General features: G+C 40.0%; 1 protein-coding gene across 1 annotated transcript in view; it reads right to left on the reverse strand.

The window, feature by feature from the left end:
* LOC102223887 (runt-related transcription factor 3-like) overlaps positions 1-12,113 on the reverse strand; it is a 54,645-nt gene extending 42,532 nt beyond the window's left edge. Inside the window, exons 1-2 of the mRNA XM_023352679.1 lie at positions 11,891-12,113; positions 11,501-11,588 (exon numbers count right to left, since the gene is read on the reverse strand). Coding sequence (XP_023208447.1) covers positions 11,501-11,558 — 58 coding nt within the window. The 5' untranslated portion in view covers positions 11,559-11,588; positions 11,891-12,113. The remainder of the gene's footprint in view (positions 1-11,500; positions 11,589-11,890) is intronic.
* Between the last annotated feature and the right edge of the window lie 10,235 nt (positions 12,114-22,348).

Raw genomic sequence — 22,348 nt, forward strand, 5'->3', positions numbered from 1 at the left:
ATCATTGTCATTCTGCTTTACATTATGCACTAGTTTATGTTGGTCCATCCTCTGAAATCTGCATGAAACAGATTGAGGCTTGCTGTTTGTAAGAGGGAACAAATGTGAAAAAGTTCAATGGGTATGAATACTTTTGCTCAGATTGTATATGCAGCACCTGTGGGACTGTCTGAATGCATTCACCTTCTGCCAAAGATTTACAGTTCCTGTTAGTGACAGTTTAACTGCCACGCACTGGTGCCAGAGCCCAGCTGCCACACACAGATCAGTATTTTAAATCTTTCACAGAAGCCACATCAATTCACTCCTCTTCTGCTCCTTAACTGCTAGCGCAAACTGCAAGCAGGTGATGTTCCCAAATCCTCTCATAATGAAGTTGTCCTGGAAAATCGAGTCTAATTTCAGAGTTCCTCTTGCTTATTTGAAGTCTCGGCCACATTAATTGTAGGGGATGTAGTGACGGTCTGTGGCTCAACCATCGATGCATATTTATCAAACCATCGTCTGCTATTTCATCACTCTCACACCAGCAACTGCTCAGTTCTGTTGGACTGTGGCGCTGCGCTATGAGGTGACCGACACGCCGAGAGTCTGAGCGTGAGCTATGTTGTGTGTGATAAAGACGACGGCGTGCTTCACATCTCACCACCTCAGCAACTAACCTCTCTGTCGTTGCATCGAAGCAGTGAAATCATTACCTAGTGCGTCATCGGCCTTTTGCACAGCAGTGCCCCAAAAATATGTCAGCCCAGTTTGTAACCACACACACCTACTAAAAGGACAAGTAATGCTCGGAGACATTTATAGATACACAGCACAGACACCAAGATTGCAACCAGACTGTGTGTGCAAACCTTTTCCTCTCTGGGCTGCTGAAACCATCCAACTCCCTGCAGTTGAACTTCCCTGTGTCTGCAATGGAGTCTCTGTGTCAGATCAAACAGCTCCCTCTGACGTGGAGAGGAGACAGATCGCGGAGCTGGAAGCCATTCAGTCTGACAGCTCGAACACGTTTGAATGGCAACACAGCCTGTGTCTACTCTTCCCTCGCTTGAGATCCCACACAAATATAGTAGCGCCACCGGAGAGAGGGAAGAGGGGGTGAGGAGAGCAGGGGAGCAGCAGCAGGAGGAGGAGGGGGGTATAGCAGTCTGTCAACTCGGAAAATAAGTTGTGAGGCTTCCCTCTCACACAAAGGCAAAGCCCCACAGCACAGACCTCTCTCAAAATGAAATCGCATGTGAGCTGAATATTAGGAAGTGCGCATGGCTTCCAGCAACCACCGGGCCCTTATAGCCAAGCCTGTAAACCACATTTTCACCAGCAGACAATGGCTCTTTGTGCATGTTGTGTGGCTGTCCCCCCTTGATCGAAGCCCTACACATTTGATTGAAACCGATGAGGAAAAAGTGTCAGTTTTAAAATGTTTGTTAATTATCAGGGACGATGTCAGTAGGGGTGAACAGGATGGTCTGCCCTTATTTAGCGCCACTGCAGGGGAGAACTTTGATGTGGCTGCTCGTGGAATGCTGTTGTTCATTCCTCTCTGCAACAAAAGCCACATGTTTTTACTTTTTCAGACTAGTCGCTGTTACTTTGAACTGTGAAGGAACATGGTCAGGTCTGCAACGCATGATGTGAAGAGCGACGACTGCATTGTATGTTCAAATGGCTTTAAAAGTTTTTCACCAACAAACAGTAGACTAGAGCTTGTTTTATCATCTGGTTTAGTCTTATCTTATTTTATTAGGAATACAAGTCATTATAATCAATCTGTTCTGCTTATAGCATCCATATCTGCTTGCTCCCCCTTGTAGTACACTACTGTTACATCTATGTACTGCTTTTTCTCCTTAATCTAGGTAAGATGTTTATAAAATTGTTTTATAACAACTGTCTTATAACAATTTTATAAATTGTTATAAAATTTATATAACAATTTATAAATTGTTATATAATTTATAAATTATATAACAATAATTCATAAATTATTGTTATAAAGAACAATAATTCAGCATTAACACAAGGAATGCCACCGTTTTTGGGTATATCCTAAGCACCTCTATGCTTGGTGGCTTTTGAAGTACTTTGCCAAATTTTTCAATGGGTGTTTGATCACCTCCAGGCACTTTTTTCAACCACACTTTTTCCTTCCCCTAAACTTTCTATTGACGTATGCATACTGCACCGTCTTTTGAATAAGACTTTTTGTGGCTTACCCTAATTGCAGACGTGTCAGTGACTTTCTGCTGGAAAGCTATCAGTTCAGACGTCTTTCTTGTGATTGCGTCGGCCATGCCAGCAGTATTTATCTGATGGTAAGTTAATAGAACTTTTCAAGAAATGGGATTTTAGGTTTTCATCAATAATAATGGAATAAAAGCTTAAAATATATAACTGCAGTGTGTAACAAATCTATATAATGAAAGAGTTTTACTTTTTGAACTGAAACAGATTCTTGAAACAGACTGACTTTCGAAAGATGTTCAGACTGAGATGCACCATTTTTTTCTTTTCTCAAAGAAATTCATGAGATAAATATTTAATCTGATATTCATTTTAATTTACTAAATTTGTTAACATTTATCTAAGTGCATACAGTGGTTTTCAATAATTTATCTTTGAAGTCAATATTTGTATTTTTGAGTTGTATTCACATTTTTGAAGCTGAATATTTTGTATAGATTAGTGTCAAAATAACCAGTGCGTATGAAGGGAGCTGGGCAAACTGCTTTCATCAACACTGCTTTGTTTTCTTTTCTTTTTTTGTTCCTGTATGATACCTCTGCTCCCATGAATTCAAGCATAGTAGTCTAAAAACACACAAACACACAGCATGTATTGGTTTTTGACTTTTCTACTATTTTTATGTTCTTTCAACTTGTTCCATTGCTGCTCAGGCGTTCTTTCAGTGGGGTCGGTTCTGTCAGGTTCTGTCACAGTCATTCCTGAGCAAACAGACTTCAAAAACCTCATTCAGAAGGTCGCTCTTTCAGAGCTCCTTCTGACTCACTGCAGACTTCAACCAGATTGGAGAGGGAACCTGGTGCCGGTTTCCTGACAACTGTCCATGCCACTTTCCTCTGCAGACGTGAGACAACTCTTGGAAAGTATTCGACGGGCCCTCTGGGCTTCTCATCGCGAGGAAGCAGGGGTGTGGTGGCTCAAGTGGCTGCAAGTCAAGGAGCTCTGGAAATCCCTCAGACACATAATATTGCCATACCTTATTCAAGTACCGTTTGATCATTTGATGATTATAAAACTCATTAAAAGAATTAAAAGACATCGGTGTAGCTGTGGTAGAAGAGAGTCACAGCTGGGCTTGATTCCCACTTTAAGATTAAGCTAAACCAGTTGGAAGCCTTTGCGTCCCCTTGGATTTGTTTTAATCCTGAAAACCACCTGCGGGTCCAGAGTCACTGAATGCTTCCTCTCATCATCTTTACAGCTAATGAGCAGTGGCGTTGCCTCTGTACGAGGAGCAAAGCAGCCACGTGGAGAACAAATATCAATGCAGGATTTTCCTCTTTTGACTCAGAGCCCGAGGCGTCCAGTGAGGCTCAGACTCTAATCCCCTGATTGCTGTGTTTAGGCCCGGCACGTCGCCGCTCCACGTCAAGGCAGCCACAGCTAACGACGAGCTAATGACACAACGATGACAAGCGGCGTTTGTAAACCCAATCAGTAGCTCTGGATATGGCTGCCTGGTGATTAGGTTAATCAAACCTCATGTACGGCATGAATGAGTGGCCCACTGTCTGCCTCTTACGTCATCACGATGATTAAAGGGGAAAAGCTGCATTCGAGTCAATGTGACACAAACTTTCTGCCAGGTTGGCTGTGTTAGCAGAACTAGTTGTCTTTCTAATGTTTTTTATCAAATTCCAGAAAATAAGAGAACTGGATGTTCCTTGGCTAATAAAAGCATTTATGTGCTTCAGTTCTGAAGAGAGGGAGTCCAGCAAGATTTTAAAAGACAGCAAAAGCTTTGAAATGCTCATTTCAGTGCACAGATTTCAGCTGATTATTAGAGACGCTGCTGTTCAGTCACCCAGTGAGTAATTCTACTGGAGTAAGCCATTGGGAGGCCATATGTTAACCTGGACCAGCTATTAGGATGAACTCAGATGGCACTTAGAGCTGAAAGAAACGTCATACTCGTCATGATGACATGCACTTCTCCTCTCTGACTCAGCAATAGCAAGGCTCCCACTCCTGTCTGTGTGCATGTGCCCCATATGTGGCAATTAAATCATGTTCATATGCCGTAAAACCTCTTGCATTCAAAATAATAGTAGTATGCATTAAGAGGTGAGTAAAACTCAACATTTTTATAATAGCTTTTATTTCCATGCACACAAATTTCCAAGGAACACTGCACGTCCTATTCCCAAGAAAAATTGGTTAAGTTTGTTAGCACTCTATAAAAGAGGCACCTCAAAAAACCAAAACTGTTTGATTTTTTTATATATATAAACTCAAATATTCTTTCATAATATGATAAAAAATGCAGTGAAACACACAACACATATTTTTTTGTGTGTAACATCTGTTTGGGGTTTGTACAACCATGTTTGATTATTGGATTAAGGTCCTTGGATGGAGCTGACCAGTCCATAAAGTTAACTAAGGTGCTACTGGAGTGCTGGGGCAGTTGGGGTTGTCATGTCATTGAAGTACCCAAAACATGACAACAGGATTTCCTCTTCAGCATAAGACAACATGACCTCCTAAAGTATTTTTGTTGTATTTAAATTGATCCAGGATTCCCGGTTTGTCGTAAATTGGTACAACAGATTATGAGAAATAGCCCCACACTTAATCCCAAGTATTCATACATTTGCAAATTTAAACTTACATCATCTATTATGTTTCAGTTAATCCAAGTTGGAGTAATGGAGGCACCAATTTATAAGTTTATAACATCTTCTAAGTTAACCAAAATGTTTCGTCTGACTAGAAAAAAATACTAATGGAACAGTCCAGCCAGACTCCTATGCATTATGAGGATTTTTTGTTAACTACTAATAAATTTATAACATTTAAGGTTAGAACATGACATCAGACCAACAAAAAAACATTTTAATGTATAAATGTGGGCTTATTCAACTTAATGCAGTTGAATGAAAAATAACTTTAAATCTGTCAGGGTATGAATAATATCTAGACATCTAATTTCTATCAAAACAGGCGTGTGATCTGGTAAGTGATGTCAGTCGGCTGTTTTTTTAAAAAAACACAACTGTACATCTGTGCTTGTGACTGCTGCGTCCGTGAGAAAAGCAGACGGAGTGACCTCGCTGTAGACAGACGATACAGAAGGAGCGCAGGGCCACTTCTGCTTAGGGGGAATCCCTGGCATGGTGTTTCCTACTGAGCCGATACAGAAGTGAGGCACTGCGCAGAAAATACGAGTCCTCTGAAGTTTACTTCAGGGCAAAAAAAAAAACAACCTGCAATCTGTCTGCAAACTCTACAGAAAGCTGCTGTTGTACGACACAAAATAAATGAGAGACATAGAATTAGCCTTTAAACAGGAAGTAGATTTGAATTAAAACAGCTAAATTAAAACTGTTTATTATTCAGAGGGTTGTATGGGACTTCCTGTAATGGTGCATTTAAGATGCTGCATCTGGCCACAAAACATACTTTGACACGTAGCCTTATATATTAAGGTTAACCGTCATTTTCGCTCTTCAGTTTCTGCGTATGCTGGAAAATTTTGATCACATGCATCAAACAGGGCTGACTTTCCACCTGTTTGGATCAGCAAAGTCAGCAAGCTAAAAGCAATACAAGGCTGTCTTTCAGCTGTAACTTCAACACTTTCCACCACTTCAGACTAACTCTGCGATTTTCTTTTCTTTCAGTTGTAACATAAATGAGAATGATCAAATTTGCCCAAAAGGAAGGAACAATTAGGTGGCCCATTAGTGACGCAGTTAGGAGCACTGACGGTTATTTGTTCCCCCTGATGAGTAGTTGAACAGAGAACTGAAATCCCATTTTTGAAACGCTAGCTCCACAAAACAACAAGAAAAAAAAAATCATAAAAAAAAATTAATTATCTGCAGTGAAAATGATGTTTGAAGAGACAGGAGAACGCCACCCCTACCCAAAAAAACAAAACAAAAACATGTTTTATTGGAGCGTCAACAATGTATGTAAACAAGTTGAGAAAAAAAATTCTGGGAAAATGCAGAATCAGAGAACATCTTGTATCCTGCAAAGCCTCGCATCCTATCATTATCTGCATATTTCCTCCTCCGTAATTAGGTTCTTTCTTTATTGCTTATGGGAAGAAAGATCGACTATAAGGATGTTTTGAGCATGATTAAAGTTAGTCATAATGAAGTGAAGATTCACTGCGAAAGGATGTGAAAAACATGATTTTTTAATTCTTTGATGGTGCCTTTAGATCTTAGCTAAATTTTCACACATGATAAATTCCCATTACCCTTGTCTACAGTCAAAGACATAAATGATGTTGCTGTCTGCTATGTTTCAGAGCATGTGGGATCTCCATAAGTTGAAGTCAATTTTTGTGCTAAGGACCAGGCCCATGCCTGCCCATTAAAGTAATTTGTGGGTTAGGATGCAGCTGTAATGTTAAAAACTAAAGTGCAAAGCAGTCGAGGTCGCTCTTGGTCATGTTTTGATTTTCCACCTTCTTGCAGCAGCAGAATTCATGTTAACAATGCAGGGAGGAGTCTAAACAAAACTTTTCTTTCTTCTTCTGAGTCACCCCCCGAAAAAACAAAGCAAACCTGTGATGAACCTTTAAATTGTTTGACTTATTTTCATCTCGGCTGGAAATTGCCAGCGTATCGAATTTGGTTGCGACATAATTTTAGGTCGATGCATAAATTAGCTCACAATGATGCTTGTGTTTTTGCTACGGCCCTGGCTTTACCGCTTTATAGGCCCTGAGACCGTCCTGTGGTTTAGGGCGTAGGTTTGAAACAAAATGGAAAAGAAAATTAGGAAATCAAGATAGTGGCTTTACTTGAAATTAGTCATCTTTGATGGAAACCAAATGTATTCAAGCTAGTTTTTGGTATAAAACCCAATCGGGTAATGTGTGAAGCACAAGCACAAATATGTTTTGCAATTATTTAAAAAAAAATCTCATTTAAATATACAGTGTCTTGTAAAATTATTCATACTTCATTAAGTTTTTTTTTTTTTTCAGGAAGACATCAGTCTCAGGTTTTATGCTAGGATTTCCTTACACTTAGGTTGTTTTCGCAACTGATAGTCCAATAGACTTAGTTTGATTAGGGACCAAAATTACAACATTTGTTAGATTTTCAGCTGTTTTGCTTTCACACAAACTAACCAAACACTTTGAAAAACATGTTCCTCCACCATCTCAACCGCCTGTAGGGCGCTGTGCCAAGATCTACTGAAGGAAAAAACACAAAAACATTTGAAGAAGACATGAACGCAACTTCCTTCTTCAAAATGTATATAAAAATGGAGTGGTGTCAGATTTTAGAGGTTGTAGTATTTCACTTTTGTCATTGGTGAAAGACCACAAGCTACTTTCCCCTCTAGTGTTAGGCTTGCATCGCACATTGGTTTTGGTTGTATTTACCCAGAATGCCCTGTGCTATTGTTCACTTCCTGCTTTTGGAGTGGTCTGTCAGAGTCTTATTGCACATTCACACCTCCACAAACCAACTTTCTATGCAAACTTACTACAGTTTGATCAAAGCAGACTAAAGAGGACTGGTGTGAATCTACCCATAGATATCAGTCCTCACATTAACTCTGACTAGCTTTCTGTCTTGCTGAAGAAAAGCTCCCCGCAGCATAATACTTCCACCACTGTTCCCAATGGAAACAATGTGGGCAGAGTGCAAGATTTTATGGTTATATTTGAACATTTGAAAATTTTTTATGCTTCTTTGACTTAAAACGTGAATAAAATTTGTGAATGTTTGTAGAGATAGTTCAAGTCGTGTGAATACTTTTGCATTTGTATTTTCCTCCAAAACAAAATTTCCTGAAACTTAAAGAAGCAGGTCTAGATCATTATTTTCATCATTCTATACTTTTCTGCAGAAAAATAAGTTATTTTTGTTGATTAATGTGGATGTCCAGTCCAATGTGACCACAGCAGGTCAGTGCTTAATAAGTCCCGACGTTAGCTTCACACTGGTTCTTCTCTGGATTTCTGCAGCTCCACTGTACATTGCTGCAGGATTATCCCCCCCACATCTCCACTAAGGTGTGCGCTTGTTGAAATAAGCAGCTCAACCTTTCAGAGCAAGTCTTTTAATCAAAAGAAACATTATGAAGCCAATTCATTCTATCAGATCGGCAGCAGAAGAATTTGGGCAGTGTGGTCGCTCGCCGACCACCAGAAAATTATATTTACAACAACACTCTAACCTTGACCGGCGCAGGATGAAGCTCGATGCTTTGAGCCAAAATCGGGCGGATCGGGCCAGGCAGTGGACCACATAATCAGTGCACCCCTCTACCTCGAAGCCATCACACTTGCAAACCCCTAAAAGTGTTTCCTATAAAGTTGTGTTGACAGGAGGTGGAAGCAGCGAGACGGACTGGAAAGTAAATAAGTACTCAGAAATACGTTTACAGCCCTAATCAAGTCCAGAACCTTCTTTCTATCCCATATGGCTTCAGAGTTTTATAAATATATATTATATTCTACTAAATTGGAGACAGGGTTTCGCTGCTCTGTGGTCGTCATGAGCTTTCTATTATTTGCTTTCGCTTTAAAATATTGAAACTCTTTATATCTGGTTACAGCTTTCAGCCTGCTACGCCAGTCTTTTCATACTCGGGCCTCTCACTCAGCGGGGCTTTGAATGGACTCTAATCAGGCATGTTAATTCAACAGAAAAGAACAAAATCTTCTCCATATGACTTGGTAATAAATTCAGCAGAAGCAAGGCATGTGATCCAGCAAATTTTAAGGCATCTCTTTTGATGGAGCTACTGTACAGGGGCTTTTTTTTTTAACTTAAGTAAGTCGCTGAAAACAGCATTTGAGTCTTTTATCTCTGGTGAGAGAGATTCTTTCTGGTGAGGATGAAATGCTGCCTTCTCTGCATTTGTGGAGCAAAATCTTCGAAAATAACCTCGCTGCTACTGTGCTGAGGATTTCTCTCACTGAAATTCTCACTTCCATTCATTCAGCACAATAAGCCAAACACATAAAAATCCTTCTACTCTAATAAACTCGAGACCTTTTTTTAGTCTGCCACAAAAGGAAGCTGGCTCCAGAGCGCGTACCATGAATAAAAACAGCCTGCAGGGGGAACACAGCGGCCCTTCCAAGCAGATGGAAATGAGGTGACAGAAACCGAGCCAAGGATATGACCCTCCACAGAGGCCCAATCTCTGCTGCTAACAAACCAGGTTTTCCACCTGATGTAAATACTCCCAAACTAACCACAACTATAAATGTTACGACTCATTTTTCTTTCTATGGAGCCTGCATCTTTATTTATTTAATTTCTTTCCAGAAACGCTGCTATGCTTGAATTGTGTGAGGGTTAGCAGGTGTAGCCTCATTGTGGTTGTTATCAGTGAAGTGCAGCAGGTCCATGAGTCTGCATCAGATTAACACCTCGGTGAGGCGCAAGTATGTATGTCTCCTTCTGTTTCTCGCAACGCGCTAACTGTCAGACTTTTAGCTTTTTCTTGTGCTCAACAGAGTTAAACGGCACGAGAAAAGCACTGTCTGTTCCCTTGTGTGTATGCGTGTGTGTGTTGTGCATTTTTATTTGTGTGTAGTTGTGTGTGTCTCCCTGAGCTTTCAGCGGAGGACTGAGGTTTCTGAGGTGAGGCGTCCTCTAGCTTCTCACGCGAAGTGCATCTGATGTTGCACATCACACGCTTAGATGTGTGCACTGTGAAACAGGTTGTGATATATAAAAGAATTACCAAAATAACACTGGAACAGTGATCGTTGTTTTTGTGCTGATAAAATTGATGTATAATTTTCCCCTTTAGATTTGTTCTTTTTTTGGCTTTTTTGAAATTTGAAAGATACCGCTACATGAAAACAGAAAAGATTGAGTTGATTTTCAGAGTGTGTATTTGCACACATAAATTTGATGTTGTTCTTGCTTTGTGCTTCCTGACTTCTGAGGAGCTGAAAACAGCGTTTCCATGAGCTTGATTTTTCTAAAACTGCTTCTATTCACTTCAGTTTGTACCTAAAAAGGTCTAATTTCTTTGCATGTGTGGCACACCATTCTGAGTTGTGTTGCTTGCATGTGGTAGCCCCAATTTAAATGCTCTCAGACTGAAGTGGATGATTTAACATCTTTTTTCCTTTTTGAGTTCAGTTTCAGTCCCCTGGCTGCATGGATTTTAAAATAAAATTGCACATTCGCTATTGATTTTGGTCGCTGTTTTGAGCGCCCTGGCTCTTGTTTCCCTTTTTGACCCGCTGTCTCCAATCCTGCCTTACATCTCGAAATCAAAATCAGATCCCCGCGAACAAAAGCGTGGTAGACAGCACTCATGAAACCTGACATTGGTGGTGCGCTGATCTGATGAAGAAGGGCACAGATCCAACAGTTATAAAGGAGTAGAGGATGGGTGGTAGAAGGGGGGTGACTTGGAGCCGTGTCATGAGAAAACTATAAATGCCTGCAGAAGCTGCGAGAACGCTGGAATATCACCTTCTGTCACTGAGAGGATATCAGAGGATTGTTCTCACGTGAGGCACAGATGGGGATTCTGACTGCGTGTATGTGTGAGGCTCCAGAGATTTTTAAGATAAACTCTGCAAACAATTATGAAGTGGTAGTGCTTCTCCTGTGGCTGTCTCTAATTAACACTGCTACAAGGCCTTAATTGGGAAAGGAGCTTTTTTTTTATCCTCTGCTGTCTTTCTGTGGCTGGAAATGACTGAAGCCTCCAGCATAGATTAACAACTGAAGTGTCAACAATGCCCAGCATTTATTTTTCTTGACATTTGGCACAGCCTTGCCATCTTTCTCCTCTTCTTCTCATTGTTGTTTGCGAGCAAAAGCTGTCTGATTGCAAATGCCATGGTAACAAATGGTTTCTTCATTAAGGACAGCCAAGTGCACTCACCTCACCGCAAAGACCAAAAGTACCTCCTGGAAGTAAGGCACTAATATGTTTTTCTTTTCCTTTCCTTTCCCTACTCGCTCTTTCATTGCATTGCCGTGTTCCAGTAAAGCAGCCAGTCACATGGAGCCTCTGAGCTCGTATTCTCGCAGAGAGTTTCACTTGATAATGAATGTCTGTGGTGAGAATCCCATTATGGAGCTACTCGATCAAGCCTACAGAAAACACAGAAGCTGAGAGGCCTTTATGGAACCATATCAGTCAAGTGCAAACCAGATCCTCTTTTTTTTTTTTTTTTTTTTTGGTATAATCCGTCTCAGCACATTAGAGCAGTACGAGAAAAAAAAAAGAACAAGGACATGGATCAACTGTCTAAACAAGTAGAGAGTGGGTTAGATGTAAGGGTGGGCTAGGGGCTCACCTCTAAGTAGGCTGCTGCTGTAGTTGGAGAAGGAGTCAAAGATGCTGTTGGATGCCATGACAGGACAGTGTCTCCAGTCTCCACCAACCTTTGGAAAGAGAGGACAAAAGCAGAATTAAAACACAGAGTGAAACAGACGAGCACGGGAAGGAAGGCGAGCCTAAGAGGGCAAGAACTCCTGGAGCTCTGTTTGCAACCAAGAATCTTTGGGTTTTCTGACTACCACAGGAATCCCAAGCCACAAGCTTGCAGAGAGAGCAGCAGCATGTGCTAGCAGCTGCATCAGAACGTGTTTGAGCGAGAAATGGAGGAGAAAGAAGCAGCACTGAATCTGAATGGCACTGGCGGTGCCAGAGTTCTCAGGTGTCCAGGTGTAGGAGGTGGACTCACCAGGGCTGGAGATGAGAGAAGGTGGGGGCCCACGTAACAGAGCCCGACTTGGCGGTCTGTCACTCAGCAGGCCGACACTCCGAGGTTAACCCGCTTGTCTGACAGCGTGGTCTGCCACTTTTCTTTCTCTTCCTCGGCGGCGGTGGCCTGACTGGAGCTTCAGTGCTAGTAAAAGGCTACAAGCCACAGTCTCTCTGCATCCTCCTCGCCATCCTCCACACAGAGAGACAGACACACTCCCCTCCGTGAGTGGTGGAGCCCACGTCACATGTCACATGAGGTCACCGGGCCTCTCCCTCCCACCCTCTCCCTCCCTTCTTCTTCTTCTCCTGCTGTCTTTTGGCTTTTTTTTCAGTTTTTTTTTCAGTTTCATCCTGTACTTTCCACGCTTCGCAGACTTCCAGTACTTACTCTCACTTTTCGTTGGTCGTCCGAAGTTTTGGAAACATTTTATTTTCCTTTGAGCTTAAACCACACAGGGGCCTTCGCCGCTGTTGAATGTCCAAGGCTCTAAAGTAATTGTAGATGAAGCAGTAAAATGTTGAAAGCTCAACACAGCAGAGATGAGAGGCATGAAATTGAAAGAAGCAGCTTTCTGAGACTAATCTGAGCTACCCTGAACTTGTTGCTGTTGACAGTGTACGCATGTCCTGTGCTAGTTTTATTGTCTGTTTGTCTGACTCACTGCACATCTGTGTTAGTAAGAACCGGTGGTTTTGGGCCCGCAAAACCTCCACCCTCACTTACCACTTGATAGTATCATAATCTTAGTCTCATCAGAAGCAGCTCTGCCTGTGCCTGGGTCTTTCCCCCTTTCTCTGAACAGTTACCTTCCAATTTTCTCTTTTTCATTTGTTTTCACCTAGTTTGCCTTGATTGACTCTTACATGTCAGCATAAACCCAGTTAATGCAAAGTTCACATGGACTTGGGTAAAAAAAAAAAAGTTTGCGTTTCCTTGGTGCCTTTTTTCTAAACTTCCTTTTGCAAGTATTGAAGTATTTGAGGCCCACTGTAGCGTCTCACTTTACAGGTTAGCTCACTTTACAGTGAGCTAACCTGATTGTGGTTTTCACACTTTTTCATTTTCCAACTAGAATTTAAGAATGGAAAAGTGCTTCACTGAAGACTTGGACTGCCAGCCTGTCTGCAGCTGAGATACAAACATCATTACTTTTACAATTATTATTATTCTCATGCCAGTGACAACCAAAGTTTCGCAAGATGCATTGAAAAAAAAAGTCAGCTTAAGTCAACCAAATTAAGTGAGACGCATTTCAGGGTGTAGAGACTGGGGATGGTTGGGAGCAGACGGCTCCACTGTCTCTGTTAATAGTTTAAATGCACAATTAAAATATTGTGGTGAGCTGGGGGCTCACCCTAGACAGAGATTGGGGAAGTTTCGTTTTGCAGCTTCATGCAGAATTTCTCCCTGAACACATTTTGTCTGAGTTCATGTGGCAATTATCATTAGCTCATCCATTCAGTTGCAGCTTCTCTAATTTAGCAAGAAGGTAACTTAAGTGTAAATTAAACTCCTAATCTAATGGAAAGAGACGGAGCAATCCAACCAAACAGGCACCACTCTGGGTTTTTCACCAACATTTTTTGAAAAATGTGACTATTTTTACTTCAACTATATCTATTTTATTGGACATTTCTGTGATAAATGAATACAAATAAGCACAAAACTCTGACACAGAAAGAAAATAGTGTACTGTTTTGTTTTTTTGTTTGTTTGTTTGTTTTTTTTACCATTCTTTACTACAAAGAATCTGAGATATGTCATATGTTTATATTTAGTAGAACCAACTTTTGCTTACAGTCTAAGGTAAATTTCTTGTATTTACCTCAAATATCTCTTTGCATTCACCATGACTGGATTCATTATTTGCACCTGCTGAAAAAAAGCATCTCGGTTTAGGGTTATGACTCTCATAGCAAATTATCCATGTAGAGCAAAATGTTTGAAGTCTTATCTGACCAGAGCGTCTACTACCAGAGGTTTGCCGCTCCTGAATGCTCTATAAAACATAAAATTATGTCATTTATTTGATTTTTTTCTTACAACAATTTTGTTTTTCTTGCGATTTACAATAAAGTCTAGACTTGTGGAGAGTAAGGCTAATTATTGTTCTACTGACAGACTCTTCCTCCTGAACTGTGGATCTTTGGTGTTTGATGTCTGAATGCAGTTTGTGTGGATTTTATTCAGGGATATCAGATTAAAGGTAGCTCAGTGTGAACTCTTTACTGTGTAGATGAGGGGTAGTTGCATCACATAAACTCCTAATCAAAAACATTGAAGTTAGTGAAATAAAAAAGGCTCCAAAGGGTGTGATTAATTTTGCAGTGTACTATAAGCATTTTAAATCCATTTACAGCTTCTTCACTTTGCCTTGTTTTGCAAGGCATAAAAATTCAATGTTTACTTGCGAACACTATATTTTGTTAAAAATATCAGTAGCAAAATGAAAATTCTTCTAAAGATTTGACTTGCAGTATTCCAATATTAAGCCATTAAAGAAAAAAACCATTTACTTAAGGATTTCCTCACGAGTTATTTGGTAACAGTCCGATTGCTCAACATTAACACAGAAATTATGGATGTGCGGGGCGACAAACATGCTGCCAGAGTTACTTTCATTTTGCTGTGTGAAGCCGACTGTCCTCCTAAACTACACATATGTACGTGTGTGCGTGTCTGGGTGGATGTCTGTTTGTGTGAGAGCTCTCAAATCACTGGCATTTGCAGACCTGTGGTCTCCACACTTCCCTTCTCCTTTCTCCTGTCTCTTAGTGACACAGTGACCACGTCTGACTGTGGGACAACAGACCCAAACCACCGTCTGGTCACTCATGTGACCCAGTGCTTTCCCTAGAAACCTGTATGTGTGCAGATACATAGGTTTTTCGGTTCTGTTTCCCCTGCCATTGTGTATGGACGTGGGTCCGCATTGCACTCTGCTAATTGTTGGACAGAAGCTTTGTTTGTGTGTATATATATGCCATGCGTAAATCCATGTGTGTGTTGGAGAACGAGAGAGAAAGAGGCGAGAGCTCACTCTTCTTCCTGGTAGCCCGCACTGCCCTGTAAATGAGCAGTTGCCGTTGAGTTAGGCGGCAACGCGGGCTAAATGACACGGCGCGTCAGCGAGTGTGGCCGAACGCTGAGGCCACAGCCGCGGCCCCAGGGCTTTTATCAGTCCGTCCACGAGGCCGCTACGGGCCTCTGACTTAACCTCACACATAGCGAGGCTTCCTTTTCTAACACCTCTGCTGCCTCTTGACATGGCCTCGTCCCATGGCCTGCCAGCCTGGGGACAGATTACAGCTCGGAGAAACAGAGGGCAGACGGAGCTCCTTGTGAGGCCAGAGTCAGGGATTTTAACCTCAGGCAGTCTTTAAAACCATCTGCAAGTTTGTTTTACGACCAAAAATACCAAACATGAAGAAAATGCTCAAGAGAAGCCAGCATGTTTTTGTTTTTATGAATTTGTACAACTAAGACAAACTATTTAGTATTAATTTTCATCTAAAGGTTCTCAAAAGTACTCTCGTCCTGGGAACATTCCAGGTTTCTTCTTCTATTGTGACACATCCTGTATTATTAGAGTGAAAAACAGGCATAAAAAATGTAAAGAAGAAGCTAAAAAATGCACAAAACCACATCCTTCAAATTAAACTTCATTAGCCCTCCTGCGGTCTTAGTGCGAAGCTCAGGAGGAGAGCGGAAAATGTCATGGTTGGACAGTGGAGTGGAGATGCAGAGGGTTGTCCCATCAGACCATCAATTTCCGAAAACACACACACAAAAAACTCAGAAAAGCGCACATGGGGTCAGTGTGACCCCCGCCAGGCTGCGCACAAAGTAAGAAATGTGTGGGGTCTAAATGATCCCTTCTCTTAAGACTGCAGAAGGATTAAAGCACATCTTGATTTAATGTCAACTTTTGGTTTTCTTTGAGGACATCTCCTGTCCTCGGCCATCCCCTTGAAATGACTGCATATATTTTCTGTCAGGCTTGTTTCTTGAGCCGCCATCCCAAAGCTTTGCTTGTCTTCAGGTGAAGTCATTATTTAGTTGTACTACTAGTATTTCTGAATGCTGAAAAGTAAATCCTTCTTCACATTCAGCTTCCTTAGCATCTACTGAAAGATTTGGGTAAAAACTGACTGAATTTGGTCATGCTTTCAACCATCTTGATAAAAACCCTAGTTCAATCCGAAGAAATGTGGCCACTGAGCCTGAGGGTGCCACCACCATGTTTCACAGTGGGAATTAGGGGCTTTTTTGGTTGGTGTTTTATCTATAAAGCTTTTAGAATCGTAAATCAAAAGTTCCCATTTATTTACTTCTGACTGTTTTCCTGGACGATTTGGAAGGCTTTTCTTGAAAAAAAAGTCCTGCAACCCTACTTGTTAATACAATTATATGAATAACGCAGCAGAATATCATCGCATGAACCCAAATAACCCCACGTTCCCTGATCAATTTTTATCTGTTGTGATCTACTTGTTTGGGTTTTTATTTTTATTTTTATTTATTTTTTGGTTTTTTGCTCTATTTAGTTTCCCTTCAATTACTGATAATGCATTTAATGCACCACAGCACATATTATTGTTCATATATAATACTTTGGGGGGGGGGGGAGGTTTGGCCCCCTCTACCAAATAATACATTTTCAAAGTGATACTTTGATGCTTAATAACCATTTGGAAAATTAAACTATCAGGTATCTGGTTAGAGAAATGTGTGGGTTTTTTTTTTAGTTGACTTATGAGGGAATTGTGTCACATTAAAGACAGGAAAAGTTTGGAAATGATTTATTGTGGTCAAAATTTTAAGTCTAAAACAAACCCTGGAATTTGAACAGTGTAGAGCCACTAGACGTGGTAAATATCTTTCTCTTTTAGCTGTTTCTAAGGCATGAATCTTTAGTTTTATTGTCAGTTTTCATATATTTGTTCCCTTGTGGAAACAAAGACGTATCTGGATTCTCAACAAAGGATAGTGAAAAAGCTAAATAAATATAGCACTGTCCCACAATATTGTGCAAGAATTGGCTATGTTGCTGTTTAGTCCAAACTTGATATTTGAAGAAAGCGCTGGAGTCAAGGCCTTTTACTCTGTGTTTTCCCTCTTTTGTCTAGGTAAACATCTGCTTCATGTTTTGAAATGTATCTCATTGCTTTGCACTGCCCATGACCGTGAGGGGAAAATAGTCTGAAGATCATTGTGGCCGTCTTTTCACTAAATCCTTTTTTTTTTCTTTCCCCTGCCCAGGCCTTGTTTATCAAGCCCCTGTATTTAAGCTTAATATAACTCCTGTTTTGCTGAGAAAACTGTGGTGGTTTAATCACTGTCAGTGGTCCTACGCCTTTCGGGCGTGGCTCGAGAAGCAAAAAGGACCCAGTGCGGTCGTGCGTCCAGCTGCAAAGGGGCTTATTTTGTGGTCTAAAAATTGCAGGCTTCCCCATATGTTCCCCATAAACGTGGAATGCAGCGTGGGACTTGAGGAGGTTTTTATAATGAAGTGGCCGTCATTGCATCAAACACCAGGGTCCTGCCTGCCTCCAGCATACGGCCATGGGAGCCTTTTTCCTTAGACTGCGTGCAGTCCTGACTCCTCATTCACACCTCATACTGGGGGGATTCATCTAATTCAGATGTAAATTCATTGTGTTCATCTCCATTACCGGATTCTCAAACACTCATCATTTGCTGTGATATGATATCATAAGAGATTTCTACTGGAAATTCCTGAAGATTTCATGGCTAAGGGGAAGTTTTGCACGAGAGGATTTGGAAACATCCTCCTTCAGGCTGTGAATAAAATTATTTTAAAACCGTCTAAAGAGATCACAAGTAAACAGCAGCTGTGTGCATTGTTACCAACTCGGCGACAATCTGTGTGTCTACATGTGCGCTTTGGTTTGTGTTTTTATTGTCAGTGAGACACTCCCAGATGCAGTGGTTTTTAGCATGCAGTATCACCGTTGGAAGTGATCACCGGGCCCATTATTTATTTATTGGCTCCAGCAGACATGGAGACTGTGGTAACCACACTGAATGGAGGGGAGCGTGGGCCCCTCGTTACCACACACAAACACACACGCACTCACACGCAGGCAAAATCCCAGAAATCCTGAGTCGTGTGACATGGAAACGGGACAAAAAGGAGAAGTTTTGTCACTGTTATGTGTGGATATTGTGGGAATTTCTGAAATTTGTAAACGTCCATAGCAATATTCACTCAGACAGACTAAATTGAAGCTTGTGACTGAGTGCACACCACCATGACAGCAGCGGTTGAAGGATGACTGGCTCATTTCAGGTGGTTTTGTAGTTTTGGCACCTGCTTCGTCTCCATCAGAGAGAAATGTTTACAGGTAGTAAACTCTCCATCCGACCCCCTTAACCCCAATGCTTCCTGTTATTCAGAAACCATGCCAACACAAAGATGCAGCATCCAGCTTTGCTTTACAGCAGGTTAATTATAAACCCCTCACACAGCTGCTGGCATCAGCTGAGCAGACTAATTGGGCCATTACTGCCTGTCAAACTCTCTCTCCTGTTTATTTAATAAAACACAGTTCAAAATAAATAGATTTTGTCACATTGTGTTAGCTCTATGTGGTTAAGGTTTAATTGCTGAGGTCTTTAAAAATAATTAAGTGCAGGAAACATTACATATTATAGTCTATCCTCACCCAGAACTTTGAAGTTATTTTTCTGACTTGTATCCAAAATAGAGAAGTAACTTTGAGCTTTCAGGTTACTTTCCTGAATTTACAAGTTAGTGTCAGGAATTTATATTCCACCTTCCAAAATTTAACGCAGACATAGAGGTTATTTTGAAGGAATTTTTTATCTTTAGAACATAAAGATAACTTTCAGGAACCTACAAATTACTGTACAGAATTCATACTAATTAGAAACAGTTTGACCTTTTTTTTCCATTCTAAACTAATAGGTTATTTTTTAAAACCCAAATCCGTCACCTGATGGTCTAATTCATTTTTTGCCGAAAATAAATTTGGCAAAAAAATAAATAAATTAAATAAAAAAAATCACCATCTCTTTCTTTCTATGTTTTAGGGGAAAATGACTTGGACCATTATTTTAGGAAAGTGACAAGATATTACCTTCATGTCACATACAGATTACTTCAATATAATCCCTGTGCAGAAATTGCAAAGTATTTTTAAAAAGGTACCCAGAAGCTAAAGGTTACTCTGCAGAATTTACCAGGAAGTTACAAAATATCCGAGTAATTTCACAAACTTACGAGCTAATTTATGAAATACATTCATCCTTTTTTTTTCTAAAATCTGTACCAGAATTACAGATCTTTTTGATCCTGAAGTATATTTCCCAGAAGTCACCACATTACTTCCATTAAATTTACAGGTTACATTCATTGCAATTTATTTTTTTAAAAATCTTTCTCATGACATAAAATTTATTTTTAGAACTTACAAGATATTTTCTGAGGCTTATGGTAACTTTATTTGAAATTATCCAGTGTATGGGTGCTTTTCCAAAACATACAGGTTAGTCACTTACAGAAATGTATCCCACAAAATCCAGGAATCCATCTCTTTTTCGAGGTTTGAAACGCTGGCCTGTTAGCGTAGGCTTCTGTTGCCTTTGATTAGTCATAAAAGACACTCGAAATTCCTTTTTGGAATACTGGCAGTATTATGTGTTGTTTCTATTTTAATTTAAAATTTTATTTTGGAAGCATATAAGTATCCTTCAAAGATTTCTGATAATGAATATACTTTATATACCAAAATAAATAAAAAAAATTGTTGTGAAACTTTCTTATGTAAAATTTAAATTATTCCTAAGTTGTTTTGTTGTACTCAAGGTTTTGTCGTTGAAAAAGCAAATTTTGAATTTTTTATTATATATCCCAAGTAAGTAGTTTAGAAACTATGTAGGTATATGTAGTAGAAACTACACCACAATAACAAATGATGTACTGTATGTGTTTACATTAGAAACAAAAAGAAAGACAATATTAGTATGATTCACATTTTATGGCTTATTGCTTGTTTTGATGGGGGAATTTTTGTTAAATTTTACCTAGTTGTTTGGATACATTTACAATCTGGAATGCACTGAAAAGATAGCTTTTCGTTTTCAGAAACAGTTTTGTTTCCAGTCACACATCTTCAAGGTACATCAAGGGCCATTACTTTGAAAATCAAGCAAGGAAGAGGATCCCCGACGCAATCAAAACATCGAGCTAATCACATTCCAGTTTTATTATGTTTTGGTTTTCAGTGCTTATCACGTTGTGCTTGTGTGTTTTGTGAACCACTTGACTTCACCAGAGTGGTAAATTTACATTCTGCTTTGAGGTGCACAGAGGCACCACATCATTGCAACAGAGCAGCTGGAAGGTTAAGTGCAGCAACCTCACATAAAAGCACCCGTAAACCCAAGACCTCACTTACCCCAAGCGCCCCAAACGCCCCAACGCTCAACCAGCTCACATATCTCAGTCCAGGATAAATGAGCCAGCTTCTCCACAAGTGCGATGCAATATCAAGATCTTTAAAGTTGTGATAGTTCATAAGATTTTTTGCTTTCATGTCTCCAATCTGTTGCTCTTATTGAGGTGTAACTCTAAATTTGCACCTTCTCCAAATTGCTTCGGGTTTCATCTGAACATAGCTGGTTCTAGTCATCTAGATTGCTCCTCATTGTGTTTTATTACCTGTGCGTGTACGCTCAGTTTGCATGTGTTTGTGTCTATGTTTGTGCTCATACGTATTTCCTGTGGTTCAGACATGGGGTTTGGATGTGACAGACGAGCTTGCAAACATGCAAGTCTGCGTTAGGCAGGATGTTCCTCTAGAGCAGATGCACAGTGGTTTACACAGAGACTGTGTGCGTGTGAGCATTTGTCTGCACTGCTGCACTACAAACTTATGTTAATCATGCAACTTGTTTAACAAAAGTTGTCTGAAAATAGGTTAACTCTGAACTAAAGTCAAAAAAGTTAATCTGCACCAGTGCTCATTTTACTTGATGCAAAAACTTCAGATATAGTGATTAAATTCTAAAACTACAAAATTATAAACAATAATAAAAATAAAAGCATAGCGAATTCATTTGAAATTTTAATATACCTCAAAACAGTTTGACTTTAGTTATTAATTTGTTGACATTTCATGCAAAAACATATGGCAAATAGTAAGGTGCATAAAACCTCTATTTAAAATTTGGTTTTGAGTGTTATAAACCAAATAAAGTATTAACCAAAAATCTGCCAATTATTTACAGGGTATTTGAAAGATACTCTTTCAGATTTTCAACATAAGTTAGAGATGCAATGTTTAAACTGATTATATATTTCTGTTGTAGAAGAATAAAAAAAAAGAATGCATCTCCATTCAGAGTGATTTGTTTTATTAAGTCTGAGTGCCCTGGTGTATCTCAGAAGATTAGAAAGCCATTGAAAAGGTCATTTATTTTGTCGGTTAATATTTTTTTAAAATTATTCGTTTCTATTTGGGTCGCAATTCAAAAAGTGAAAATCAAATGTTCAAAAAATTCTTCATGTGTAGAATGTTTGAAAATAAATTATGCTAATTTTGTTAATTAACTTTGATAATTATAGCACAAACATAGAAGCACAGTTGGAACATTTTTGTTCAAATTCATTTTCACATTTATCAGAGCCTTTGTGTGCTACAGTATTTCCTCTTTATTTAAATTTGCCCTTACTGCACAGTCTTTTATTTCTTATTTTTTGGCTATTAAATGTTATCTTTGTATGAACATGCATGCTGTCACTTTACATGCTGCAGTTGTAAAGTTACGTGACATTTCTATTCTGTTTCTATCGGTATAGCGTGGCATGGAGGAGCGACCAGCTTGTGGTTCTCGTGACGACCCCTCTTGTGTGATCAGGAAGCAATAGGTGTTGCCATCAGCTTACCTGCAGTGTTGGGTATTATACCTCTGATCTTCCTGAACTTGACAAATACCCTATAGATTTACTATCAGGTCTAGGTTAGATGGGTCAAACACAGTGATAGCATGGTCACTAAGCCAGATATAAGTAGCTTCTGCAGTGAGGGCAGGTGCCAAGTTCATAAAACACGGTGGACCAACACCAGCAGATAACAAGACTCCCCAGATCATGACTGATCGTAGAAACTTCATATTCAACCTCAACTAGCTGGGATTCTGTGCATCTGTCCTCTTCCTGCAGATGATAGGACTTTGATTTTCAAATGAAAAGCAAAGTTTACCTTCCTTCATCTGAAAACAGGAACTGGGACCTCTAGGACACAGTCCAGTAGATTTTTTCCTTCGATCTGGTAAGACACTTCTTTCTTTGCCTTTGGTTTACGAGTAGCCAAACCCAAAGAAAGCAGTCATAGCCCATGTCCTAGATAAGCTGACGAGGTGGCTCTTGAAACCCAGTTCCAATAC

Source organism: Xiphophorus maculatus, chromosome 19 (genome assembly GCF_002775205.1).
Source record: "Xiphophorus maculatus strain JP 163 A chromosome 19, X_maculatus-5.0-male, whole genome shotgun sequence".
NCBI lineage: Eukaryota > Metazoa > Chordata > Actinopteri > Cyprinodontiformes > Poeciliidae > Xiphophorus > Xiphophorus maculatus.